This window comes from Abramis brama (genome assembly GCF_963993115.1).
Source record: "Abramis brama genome assembly, chromosome: 11".
Classification (NCBI taxonomy): Eukaryota; Metazoa; Chordata; class Actinopteri; order Cypriniformes; family Leuciscidae; genus Abramis; species Abramis brama.
Window position 1 is genome coordinate 23,849,800 of NC_139973.1, and position 12,574 is coordinate 23,862,373.

A 12,574-nucleotide genomic window follows, 5' to 3' on the forward strand; every position below is an offset into this window, starting at 1 on the left:
TGACCAAGTGTGGATGTGACATAACTGTCATTTAGTGCTCTGGGTGTCTGTTTGGCTCTTTTTAGTCTAACAGTGATGGGGATGTTGCAGGTTTCACATGTGTGGATTACTGTGTTCCACAGCTCATTAAAGTACTCATCCTCATTGCGATGCTCTTCAAAGGTCTCCCTGAGGGTCTCAATTAACTCTACAGCTCTGAGGAGATCCAAGTTTGGGGACTGTAGCAGCTCAGACAAAAACTTTGCGTCACCAAGCACCTGTCTAAATACGGCAAGTAGCCCAATGAAGTTCAGGTCAATTTGAAACATTAACCCTCGGGCTTTCGTAGATCTTTCAGGATCAACCTCATGTGATATGTCATCCAACACTTTGAGTACTGCAGGCAATCTATCAAAAAGGTTCCTACAGGCAATGCCGCGACAGGCCCATCTGGTGTCGCTGAGGCTTTGAAGTTCTCTAGGGGGGCCACTAAACATCTCCGCTTGTACTTCCATCCACTTTTGATGGACATAAGAGCCGGAAAGAAACACATACAATTGCTGGAGCAAAGTAAAAAACTCCCCAGCCTCAGGGACCTTTTTGACGCAATCGACAATGACCAAATTCAAGCAATGAGCATTGCAGTGGACATAAAAAGCATATTTGGCCACCTGTTTAACTCTTGTCTGCACCCCTGAACACCGGCCACTCATAACTGCAGCGCCGTCGTACCCTTGGCCCACTAAATTCTCCTTGTATTCAAGGCCATACTGCTCCAAAGAAGAGATGATTTTGAAACAGAGAAGTACTGACTAGATTTGACTTCTTTTAGTATGTCCTCCTGGACCATCCCTGCCAGGATTTGTAATATTTCGTTTTGGATATTTTTGGAAGTATACATCGCATTGCGGGGGCCTTCTGATAGTCTTTTTTGAATAAAAGAATCATGATCTCCTACTACGTGCAAAATCTCAAGGAAATTGCCTCTGTTCCTAGACTCATCATTTTCATTATGTCCACGCTGAGCTATATTTTGTATTGCAGTAAGACGCAATACCTGACCGATAGTCTTTATGTATTGTTGATTCTCTTTTATCTGTTTGCGATTCTCATCATTCATCATGCCTAATACTGATATGTTGCGTTTCATCATCTTTTGATCTCGCCATGTGGTCATTGCATTCAAATGCGCCTCAGATTTGGAATGTACACAAAAGCCACCATCTTTAAAAGTGGCCTTGCGCCAGTTTTTGTATCCCTCAGAAGAGGTATAAACAGTTTTGCTAGACGAAAAATGCCGGCATGCAAAGCAATACGCAGCGTCCATGGCCACTGAATATTCCAACCAAGGATATTCCTCATACCACTGTCCTTGGAAGCTCCTCCTTGCCCCTCCCTGCATGGTTTTGGGAAATACCTTTAACACAGGTTGTGTCGGATCATCTGTCTTCAGCTTTGATATATCTGAGAAGAGAAAACAAAAAAACACAATCACAGCACTGACAACATGTTACAATTTTTGTTGCATTTATCTAAACAAGATCAGTTTTAATTTTGCCGCCTAGAGTTGGACATGTCTTTATTACAGCAGTGATTCAACGTACCATGAGGGCCAGCTTGACATTTGCTCCTCCTAGCCATCGCTCCAGTTTCACTTTCACACTCTTCACTGATTTGCCCTCTCTCTCGTCCTACATTTCCCTCTTCTTCAGTGGTCTGCTCCAGTCTCTTGTGCTGCTCATGACCCTCACACTGATCCTGCCCCTCGTGCTGCTCATGACCCTCACACTGATCCTGCCCCTCGTGCTGCTCATGACCCTCGTGCTGCTCCAGTCTCTCATGCCGCTCCTGCCCCTCACACTGCTTCTGGCCCTCAGTCCGCCTTAGTGTCTCCTGCTGCTCCTGAACCTTGGTCTGCTTCTGGCTCTCTGTCTGCTCCAGTCTCTTGTGCTGCTCATGACCCTTATACTGATCCTGCCCCTCGTGCTGCTCATGACCCTCGGTCTGCTTCTGGCCCTCAGTCCGCCTTAGTGTCTCCTGCTGCTCCTGAACCTTGGTCTGCTTCTGGCCCTCTGTCTGCTCCAGTCTCTTGTGCTGCTCATCTTTGTCTAACTTCTCTCCAGTCTCCCTCCTTCTCTCCCTGTCTTCTCCACCTGTGTCCAGTTCCCCCCTTTTTTTCTTGGGTTGAAAGAACTTGGCTATGCCAAACCTTTTCATTTTGCATCCTAATCTGACCTGCAGTTTGTCAAACGTAAAAATAGCATGTTGGTTAAAACCATGTCGTACAATTCCAATTCATCTATCCATGTCAACTGAATCTTAATCCTTAGTAAAATGTAAATACTTTGACTAGATACATACTATTGTGTATTCCCATGAGAAGTTTTTTTTTTTTACTAACAAAGCTGCAGAGCCATGAACAGCTGTTAACAATGTTACTGTTTATGTTCTCTCTAGTTGATCGTGATTTTTACAAGTTTGGTCATGACACTGATACATTGTATGACATACCAGTCTTCAATAAACCGACAGTCTTGTACCAAGTCTGCCAAATTTCTGCTGGTTGAAGACTTTGGTGATGTTCAGATGTGGAATGTAGTGGAATTTTTGTTTTTAACAAAAAGGCACTCACTTCAGTAAGTTGAAGTAATTGTACAGAAATACATTTCAAATTGCATAAGCTACTAAGAAAAATGTGGTTAATCATGCATCAGATGCTGTGCTGGCCTCAGCTTTCTGTTGGTTCATCTACCAGCAAACCCAATGAAATATTTAACTGTAATCTAAGCAATTACATCTCATGCACTAAGCATGTGATGTGTTGACTATCAGCTTCAAATGTCTAGACTAGTAGCCTACTCTGAGTAGGGCTTGAAAGTAGTGGGCTACTTTTACTTCTTGTGATTGAGTAGAATTTCAGTCATGTAGGGCTAACTGCAAAATGCGTGGTCAACCAGAGAGAAAACAGTCACGTTGTTGATAACAGGTGTCCATGTGAGTCAAACGTGCAGTGCTTGTGCATCACCAGCTTATGACACCGCTTAGATATCTCAGTTTAATTTGGCATGTCGACCATTTTTCAAAATTGGATAGTCAATCATAGATGCTGGGAAAGTGGATGCATACCTGATTTGGCTTCAGATAAAAAAAAAATCAGACAGAAAATATATTATTTTATAGTATTCTGCACGATGATAAAGTCTATATCGATTAGCATTACATTATAAATATAATCTATTATTATGAAAATACCTGACATGGTTCGAAGAACACAGGTAAATCAAATATCATTGCAATCATGTTTATTGTCTTCAAAACGTCTGTATCTGCATGTTACAGTCCAGCGCTCATAATTATTACATCGACGCATTTAGGTATAAATTCAATAAATATTATTCCTGTCTATAGAAATCTGATGTAAACCTATGAGAATCTATCAATATTTCTCCAAATCTGCACATTTTTGAGCTAAAAGCTCTGAGGGACGTTGTTTTGTCAAGCGCTTTTGTGACGACAGCACAGGATTTTTTTTTTTTCTGAATGGGAGCGGCCGACGCAGACGCTCATAATTCATATTAAAGGTATCGACTAATTTTTTCATTTCATAACTCCTGACATAAATTAAGACATAACTGTCACTATAAACAGTTTATTTAACAAATGAACAGGTTAAACACACACAAAAAGCTAGACTAACGGTTAGACCCTCACCCTTAGCTATCTGACCTGACGTTCATAGAAAAATTCGATGAGACAACAAAGTATTGCGGATGTAAATAACGTAACAATGTGGTTGTTGCAGGGTTAACTGTCTGCTTATGGACTTTTTCGACTTGGTGTCAAACTTACCTCTTAACTCACTGACTGCTGCTAGCTGCTTATCCTCTCTTCTCCGAAACACTGCGTGCTGCTCTGCTGCCACTGGTGAAATTTCGCGGGGGTCGCTGCCGTGCTGGTGATGGGTGAAACCATTGTGAGGGGGAGCGGAGGGGATTCTAAATCGGCGATTTCTGTTTGAGAGGAGTTTGGTGCGGGTCTCCTTGGCCTTCAACGTGTAGGCTATGAACATAAAATATACTTAAAAAATATTATCTGATTTATAAATGGGGTGGCAACAGGGGTGGCAAGACTAGTTCCCAGGGGTGGCAGCTGCCACCCTTTGCCACCCCGTAGATCCGCCACTGGTAGATAAACTGTGCACAAAAACCTTTGAATGTTGGAAATGTACGAGTTTATCCTTGAATGCGAATGTACAAATCGTCATTCACGTGTGAATCGTCTTGGATTTGTGTGTGTGTGTTTTTGAGACTTTCCTGGCAGCGAACTCCTCCTACACAGAGCAGTCGTACTCTTTAGCCAATCAGATTTAAGCTTATCAATCGACTAATCGGTATCACGTGAGGGCGGGCCTACCGGCATGTTACTTCATCAGCTTTCGACCAAGAACCGGTTCGTGGCTGAGCAGAGGTATGTGCACTGCAGTTGATCAGTTAATTTCTGTGTTTACTGAAATTAAAGAGTTCGAGATCAGTTGAAGCAATAGTTTATGAACTATTAACTGATGTAAGCAAGTGCTGTGGTAATCAGATGTCCCATATCGTGTCAAAAATGAAGAAGAATGATACTTGTTTTGTTGTATTTTAGCCGCAGGTACAGACAGCTCTCTCAGCTTCAACAATCAAAATGATGAGATGAGTGCAAAACAATCATCTAATACCCACCCTAGCTCTCTTAGCACTGGCCTCATCGAGATTGTTCTTTAAATACTAGAGAATAGACCTATTTTAATGAGCACCCATTGTTTATTTGCCATTTGTGCAATTTGTGTATGTTGGTAAATTATTAAACGCTTGTTGTTTCCCTGCATTTTTCAGGATTACTCACCTTTGGCATGACATCTGGATAGCAGTCACACACATCTTAATTCATGTTGTTTCTTTATTCTCTTTTATACTATACTTTTTTTAATTAATGTCTTAATTGGTAACACTTTACAATAACGTTTCATTAGTTAAAGGACAAATCCAGTGAAAAATGAACCTGGGGTTAATTAACACATGGTTACCGAGTCGATCGTTCCCTGCGATGCATTTTCATGAAAATCGAATGTAAAGAGTTTTATCTTTAAAAACAGATTAGCTCATAACACTAGTATATGGGGCACAGAGTAAGTAAAAGTAAATCGCTAGTTAATACCACTAACAAGGCTCAGAATAGCCTCACACTAACACGGTAGCATAATGAGGGTCCCTACATGCAAACCGAAGCATTGAGAACTTTGTAAGTGTACAGACAGTTTAATAAGAAGATACTTTATAAAGACAGTACATTATGCGTTTACATGCAGGAGCCATCTTGGAAAACAGTCTCGACTAATCGAGCCACGAACGCCGTGCTACGTTAGATTTCACAAACGTAATTCCTATCAACCAGCTCACTTAGCACGCCGTTCGTGACTCGATTAGTCGAGAGGTTCATTTTTCACTGGATTTGTCCTTTAATATGAACTAATAATGAACTGCATGTATACAGTTTTGTTAATGTTAATTTCAACATTACCTAAAAATCTTGTTAACATTAGTTAATGCACTGTGAACTACCAATGAACAGCTGTATTTTTAACTAACGTTAACAAAGATTTACAAACACAGCGACAAATGTATTGCATCATGGTTAGTTAACATTAACTAATGTTAACTAATTAACCTTATTGTAAAGTGTTACCAATATATTCAACATTCATTTCATTATGTTTTGTGCTGTATTGTCATCTCAAGGTTTTTAGTGTCACAGGACAATGTTGTGAAGCATTATTTTTACTTGGCCTAGTAAAATAGGCAAATCTGATTTTATGCTGATCAGACAAAGGTATACATAGAGGCAATTAAGATTATGCAACTAAGATTATTCAGAAAACATTATTCAAATACCATCACTTAATCTTCCACGTCCTCTGTCTGCACCTCTTGTACTATAGGTTTTTACTATTTTAAATATCAGACCAAAATCTGATATGTCCTAACAGAGAGGTTTACTGATGACTGGATTGAACACAATTAATTTGTTAACTTTTCACTTGATGTATTGCACTTATATTTATATTTATATATATACTTTAAAAGCAAAGAAGACTCTGACTGGATCTCACAACTCTGGAAGAGACGTATATTTTTCTGTACTGAATGTTGTGCTTCATACTTAAGATTGTCAGTTCATGATCTTAATATGTAGCAGGAACATTAATCATGATCAAGTCATTTTATATATATTTTATTCCCAAAGGATTCAGAAACTTTCAAATTAATAAAATGTGTACATCAAATGTAATTATGTATTTTATTTTTTTAACTCTGACAAGAACATTTAATAATGCATGCATAGCAGTGCTTTATTCCTAGAGCATGTTCATATAGTTCGCAGGAGACAAATGAATACAGTAACAATGCATCACTTTCAACCTCTTGTTGAAACAATATGGAGTCAAAATAGGGCCATATATATCTGCAAAATAAAACGTTTTGCAAACAAAAAAAATGTTTTGCAAAAAAAAAAAATGTTTTGCAAATAAAAATAGAGTATTGAGAAAAAAAAATTGCTTTTTTGCAAGTAAAAAAAAAAAATTGCAAAAGAAAAGTTAATCACTGAGAGAAAAAATAAAGTTTAGCAAAGTAAAACTTCAGCAGCATTAACTTTGCAACACACATTTCCCTTTGCGCCGCTCCTTTAAATCTGCGTTTCAGTCATCCGTGCCTCTGCGGCGCAAGCTTTCCTTTGCGCTTCATTTTTCTTTGCGCCTCGCTTTGTGTCCCTGATTTGACGTGGGGGTGGGGTCAAGAGGTTGGGATGTGTACAAGGGACGAAGGCGCGTCCCTCTCATCAGCGCGAGCCCCAGACCGAGTGGATCGATCGAAATGGCGGAGCAGAGACATGCGGGTGATGGATCACAGGTATGTATTATTGATCGCTTTCTTCAAGTTCGCTAGATAGACCGATAACTATATGTAACTGTGTATCAACGCGTTTGCTCAAGTTAAGTAAGTTAGAGATCAATTAATGCGGTTAATGTGGCGATTAGCTAATCGCCGACGCAACGTTAAGTGTGTCGGCGGCTGTACATTTCTCTCAATATGCACACCTTTCACGTTGTTTTATAATTAATAAATAATAATAATTATTCTCCACGCCCTAGTTGTATTATGGACTATAATGCCAAAGGTGTCTCTCAAAATATACTGTAAATTGAAAACAAATAATACAAAACAAATGCCTTGTATGTGCAAACATAATTTGAAATAAACCTCTTTCTGATTCCGAGTTGATTTATATACAGTAGGTCACATCCCTATAGACTATGTTTAAAAGCTGTGATGTTTATATGATACATTGTTAATGCACTTATTCTAGATCAGTTGTGTGAAACTCAATTCCTGGAGGGCCACAGCTCTGCACAGTTTAGCTCAAACCAGCTCCAACCCACACCTGTTTGGAGGTTTCTAGTAATCCTGAAGATCTTGATTAGCTGAATCAGATGTGTTTGATTAGGGTTTGAGCTAAACTGTGCAGAGCTGCGGCCCTCCAGGAACTGAGTTTAAAACCCCTGATCCAGATAATCCTATATGATGTTGTCATGACATATTTAACAGAGAGAATATTCAGATGTCTGTACAGCTGCACAGAATTTAATAGGTCTTCTGACCCAAAGCCTTGGTCAGATTCAGTCAGCTCAGGGTCAGCAGCAGCAGCCACAACAACGACAGCAGCCTCCTGCTATTTCTCAGCCTCGAATAGAGCAGGATATGGCCAGGTTGCCGCATCCACATCTAATTATCTTAACAATTGTCTTTTGAATGTTTAATATTATAATTAACATTGTTTTATTATTTGTAGATCTTTTCCTGGGATGTTTAAAAAAGCAAAGAAGAAAACTCCAAATCCACGTGAAAGCCACACCTTGGAAACCATTTGCTGTTTCCATATATTTAATGAGCAGCAACACTGACACCTCACCCACACCTTCTGAAGAGCTTGAACTACTCCAGGCCGGACTAGGAAAACGGGTGATTGCAATTTCATCCAATGTGAACCATTCGGATGTAAGTTCATTTTATAGTACAATCTAATTTGTTAGCTTGTGCCATCTGATTTTAGAGCAGGATTATTTCTATCACTCTGCGAATAATATATAATTAACTGCTTCAAAGTAATATTCCACTTTCAAAACATGCTGAGATGAATGAACATAATTTGCTTAAACATAGTAAAATGTGAATTAGTATGTATAAAAATGACAAACAAATGCACATAAAATTTTCAATGTGATAAAGATTTAGTTTTTACTTTGTATGGTTGTTTGAGAACCCTTGTTCTGTTTCATGTTTATTTCAGTTATGCAAGCTTCTTGAAGCTGAATTTCCAAAGATGAAGTCACTTACTGGAGGGTGGTTACTTTATAAGGCTTCAGGTATGCTGTACTGTCAACCAGAACAGACACAAACATGAATATCTGAGTAGAGTATACTGTAGTGTAAGTAATTTCCATAGGTAGTTATTAATTGAACATTTCCCCTGGCATTCTAACCTTAAATCCCAGGCTACATACTTTTTTAATAATAGTACACAGGGAAGTGTTAATAGAATATGGGAAGCACTGTTTTTTGACATTGTTTTTAGCTACAGTATAAAGCCCAATTATATAGTAAAGACCTTTTATTGCTGGATTTGTTAATGTGTTTTTAAATTGTCAGGTGGGAATGGAAGAAGAAAGCTTACTGTTGTCCCTCCAGACTCAGAGGGTTATACAGGCAGCCTTCTCAAAATGGCTACCACCGCTGGAAAAACAGCACTGTATATGGTCCCTCTTCAAGATGAGTTATGTCTTGATCCACTGCCATTCTCAGCAGAAGAGTTTGCGAAGATGCCAAAGGTTGAGTGTCGTACTTGTAAAACCACAATGCCACTGCCAGTTTTGTACTTGCATGTTAAATCTTGTGGTGGCTGCACACAATCAGCTAATGATGAGGTATGTTGTTTACACAATGACATTTTTTAGTAGAATTTATTATAACATTTTTCAGTTAAGTTTTCTTTTAGGCAGAATATATATCTCGTTTTGTCATTTCAGACTACTGAAGATGATGATGTAAAAGTAGTTGGTGAGATTACCAGAGCAATTACCCCTACAGCCCCAGCTTCTACACCTACACCCACCACTTCAATACAAACTTGTTCTCCTACACTGAAGGATTAAAATTTAAGAATATGTTTTTAGATCTGCTGATCCTATTTCCCTACATAACATCACATAAAAAACTAAGGTGAACATGAGGGCATCCATTTACTGATTAGATTTAACAGTTTCCTTTGAAGGGGTTTTGTTAGTCTTTAATCTTTCTACTAAGAGTTAAACTAATGTGTGAATGTTTACCTAGTCTTGGTTCTCATGGCCATGTGTTATTTATACAATTTGGGGGTACCATTATCTCAGTTGGGGGTAATTGCCTCTATTGTCTTTAGATGATTAGATTCAGTAGTCATCTCTAAGGCTGTGTGTAAGTTCAGCACCTTTAAGGACAGCCCACTGAATGGCCTATAAGATACCATGTAAAGTTCCCTCAGTTAGATCATGTTGGACGTTTCTACAGCCGCGTACGGCGGAGTTCTCAATAAAGAATAACTTCCGTTGAACGCGATCCCAACTGTCTCACTGGTCTCTGCTTCGATGAAAGAAAACTTTACAACAGATGCTGCTGGGACCCGGATGGAGAAGGAAACTCAAAGAATTTTAAGCTCAAAGAACTGAATCTTGAAACTTCAAGCTCAACAAAAGATCTGACAAAGATTGCCAGACTGAATCTTTCCAGCTTCCTCCAGATTGAAAACTTCAAGCTCCAAAAAGATCTCAATGCCTGACTGAGTTCCAGACTGAATCTTGAAACTTCAAGCTCAAAGATCTCAACAAAGCTGACTGAGTTCCAGACGAAATTTTTCTGTACAACCAACGATTCGGTGAGTTCTCACTCCATTCAAAGAACCAATGCAGACCAGTACAAATGTTTTCCTCTGCGCCGTTCAGAGAAGTAGTTAACAAACAGCTGTAGAGTTTGGTTAACTAAAGATAAGCCTCTAAAAAGTTTTCTTTTAGAGATGAAATTGATCCTCTGTTGATGGCAGGGAAGATTAACAGTTACATGTTAATATTGTGTGTATGCTCTTGCTAGAGAAGACCTATCTGTAAGCTAGAGAATTAGCTTTAGAATTAGATTTAGCCTTATGTGCTAATAAGATTGTACCCTCTGTTTGCAAGACAGTAGAGAGAAGGTTTTTTTTAGTGTTTGTTTGTGGTAACAGAAATTCACAAAATGTTTAGGAAAAGTACTAGACAGATTACACCTTTTTGGACATATAGTGAATTCAAGTCTTTGTTATCAGAGCACATGGACTCCATTGTGACTGAGAAAGTCAGATTGAATTTAACAAAGAAATTTGGCATTGATCCAGGCAAAGTTTGGTCAATTGAAGATTGTAAGAAGGTACTAGGAGAAAGTATTCGCAAGAACAGTGTGAAAAGTTTTATCTGTTGTCACAGAGAATTTGGTTTAACCCTAGCTACAGAACAGTCTAAGCGCAACTCTCGAGCTAGAGAAACAGATCAAAGAGCTCCGTGCTAGAATATCTTCGTTGACTAAGAAAGTAAACCGCAACAAAGATGCAGAAAAAACTGATGTGGAAGAAGTTAGTCAGCCTGATAACAATTATCCTGACTTAAAAGCTTTTTTTGAAACAAATGTAGCCATCCCATCAGTAACTGATCAGCCTGTAGATTCAGTGCAGGTTTGTGGGGCTAGGAGAAGATCTCAGGGAACTAAAAGTGTTACTCCGAACTCTTCTGTTGTCCAAATACAAACGGTTGCCAAAACATCTTTAGGTCCTAAGGATATAGATAGACTCTCCCAGAGTTTACCCTCAGCACGCACAATATTTCTGAATTTAGAAGAGCATTGTTCAGTAAAATGCATCTTTACGACATGTCGTTGCCGGAAGTCACACAGCTGATGTCACAAATTCTAACTGAATCTGAATTCAACAATTTTGAGTCTGCTGTTACTTCCGAACTGCAACATGTCAGTAAAGGTGATTTGAGAGAAGGTGTTTTGAAAATCCTAAAGAATATCTTAGGACCCAAAATCGATTGGTCGAGAGTTACTAGCTGTGTACAAGAGAAAGAAGAAACTGTGAGTGAATATACTGAGAGGTTCTGTCAGACCGCTGCCGCTTACAGCGAAATCGCTGACACTTCAGAGAAGGTGCTAGGTGATAATGGTCCCCTAGTTCGCGCATGGTTTCAGGGTCTTCTGTCAGAACATAAAAAGGCCTTGCCTTACTTAGAACTAACATGGTCCAGTAGAACCCTGCAAAGCAACTTGGACAAGTTAGCTACTTGGGAAAGAGACTCTGATGTCAAGGCAAGAGTAAAAATTGCAGCAGCATCCTTTAAGGTCAATTCAGAGAAACAGAAACGCAAAAGTCCTAGAGAAGCCAGTTGTTCTTACTGTGGCAAGCACGGACATTTTGGAAAAGAATGTAGAAAAAACAAAAATAACTTAAGACAAGTTAACAATGTTATGCAGCTCTTACTACATTTGTTTGCTACTTTAAAGCAACCCCTCCCCTCGTCATTGGACTCGTGGCTAAGCTTTTTGAGGTGTTAACCATTTGGGCTGTGATTGCTTAATCTCCCCAGTAACTCACAACAAAGATGAAAGACTTAGTGACTGTCACAGCCTTTGTTTGGGGAACATTCAGTATACTCACAGACTTAAATGTTACTGCAGAACACTACAATCAGACACCATCCTCTGTTAATGATGTTTATTAGGACTGATGTTTCACTGGAGAATGGAAATGTGCCAATTTTCTCACACACTGTACAGTGTGTACACAACACAGGGACAGAATAGGACACGGACAAGTGAGGTGCCCTGGGAAGAACTGACGCAACAGGCGTTCGGGGGTGAACCCAGGGTGAAGACACTACCTCATAGGCCTTTCCCGATTTAGTCCATCCTTACCTCACTGGTCCATAGGTGTCAAATAAATTAAGAAATAGGGAAAGAATGAAACAACAACAGCAGACTCTGAAAACGCTACAACCCTAGTGTTTAAACAAATACTGCTACAACCCTAGTGTTTGGACAAATACTGCTCTGTCGTCTTTTGTTTTCTTTCTTCCTGAGATCCATATGCAAAGACCTCCTCACCTGCATATGAAGCCACAACCTCAAGAAAACAACTAGACCCACTGCAGAGCCAACCAACACAGAAGAAAAATACACAACGCAGAGACATACGAAACCTTCAGTCATCCATCGACATGATCAAGACTACAAGCCTGCACCATTACATGAGTGCTGCACCGGGTTAATGTCAAGTTAACCAACAAGCAATCTTGATCTTTCAACAAAATTACACACCAGATGACTGAAGATAATTCTTCATGGTTCAGAAACTTGTTCACGAGAAAATGAGTTCCAACCATAAAAAAAAAAAAAAAAAACAGCGCAGAGACATCACGGACCCTAATCGCATGTTCGTTTCT

The 12,574-nt window shown here is 39.4% G+C and overlaps 1 protein-coding gene across 1 annotated transcript; it reads left to right on the plus strand.

The window, feature by feature from the left end:
- The first annotated feature begins 6,899 nt into the window (after window positions 1–6,899).
- On the plus strand, window positions 6,900–9,298 carry LOC311092557 (uncharacterized protein). Its single transcript, XM_084129371.1, has 5 exons — window positions 6,900–6,926; window positions 7,867–8,072; window positions 8,365–8,440; window positions 8,724–8,998; window positions 9,101–9,298. Exons 2-5 carry the CDS (start codon window positions 7,962–7,964, stop codon window positions 9,224–9,226), a joined length of 588 nt encoding a protein of 195 aa, XP_083985497.1. The 5' UTR covers window positions 6,900–6,926; window positions 7,867–7,961; the 3' UTR covers window positions 9,227–9,298.
- Window positions 9,299–12,574: the final 3,276 nt, after the last annotated feature.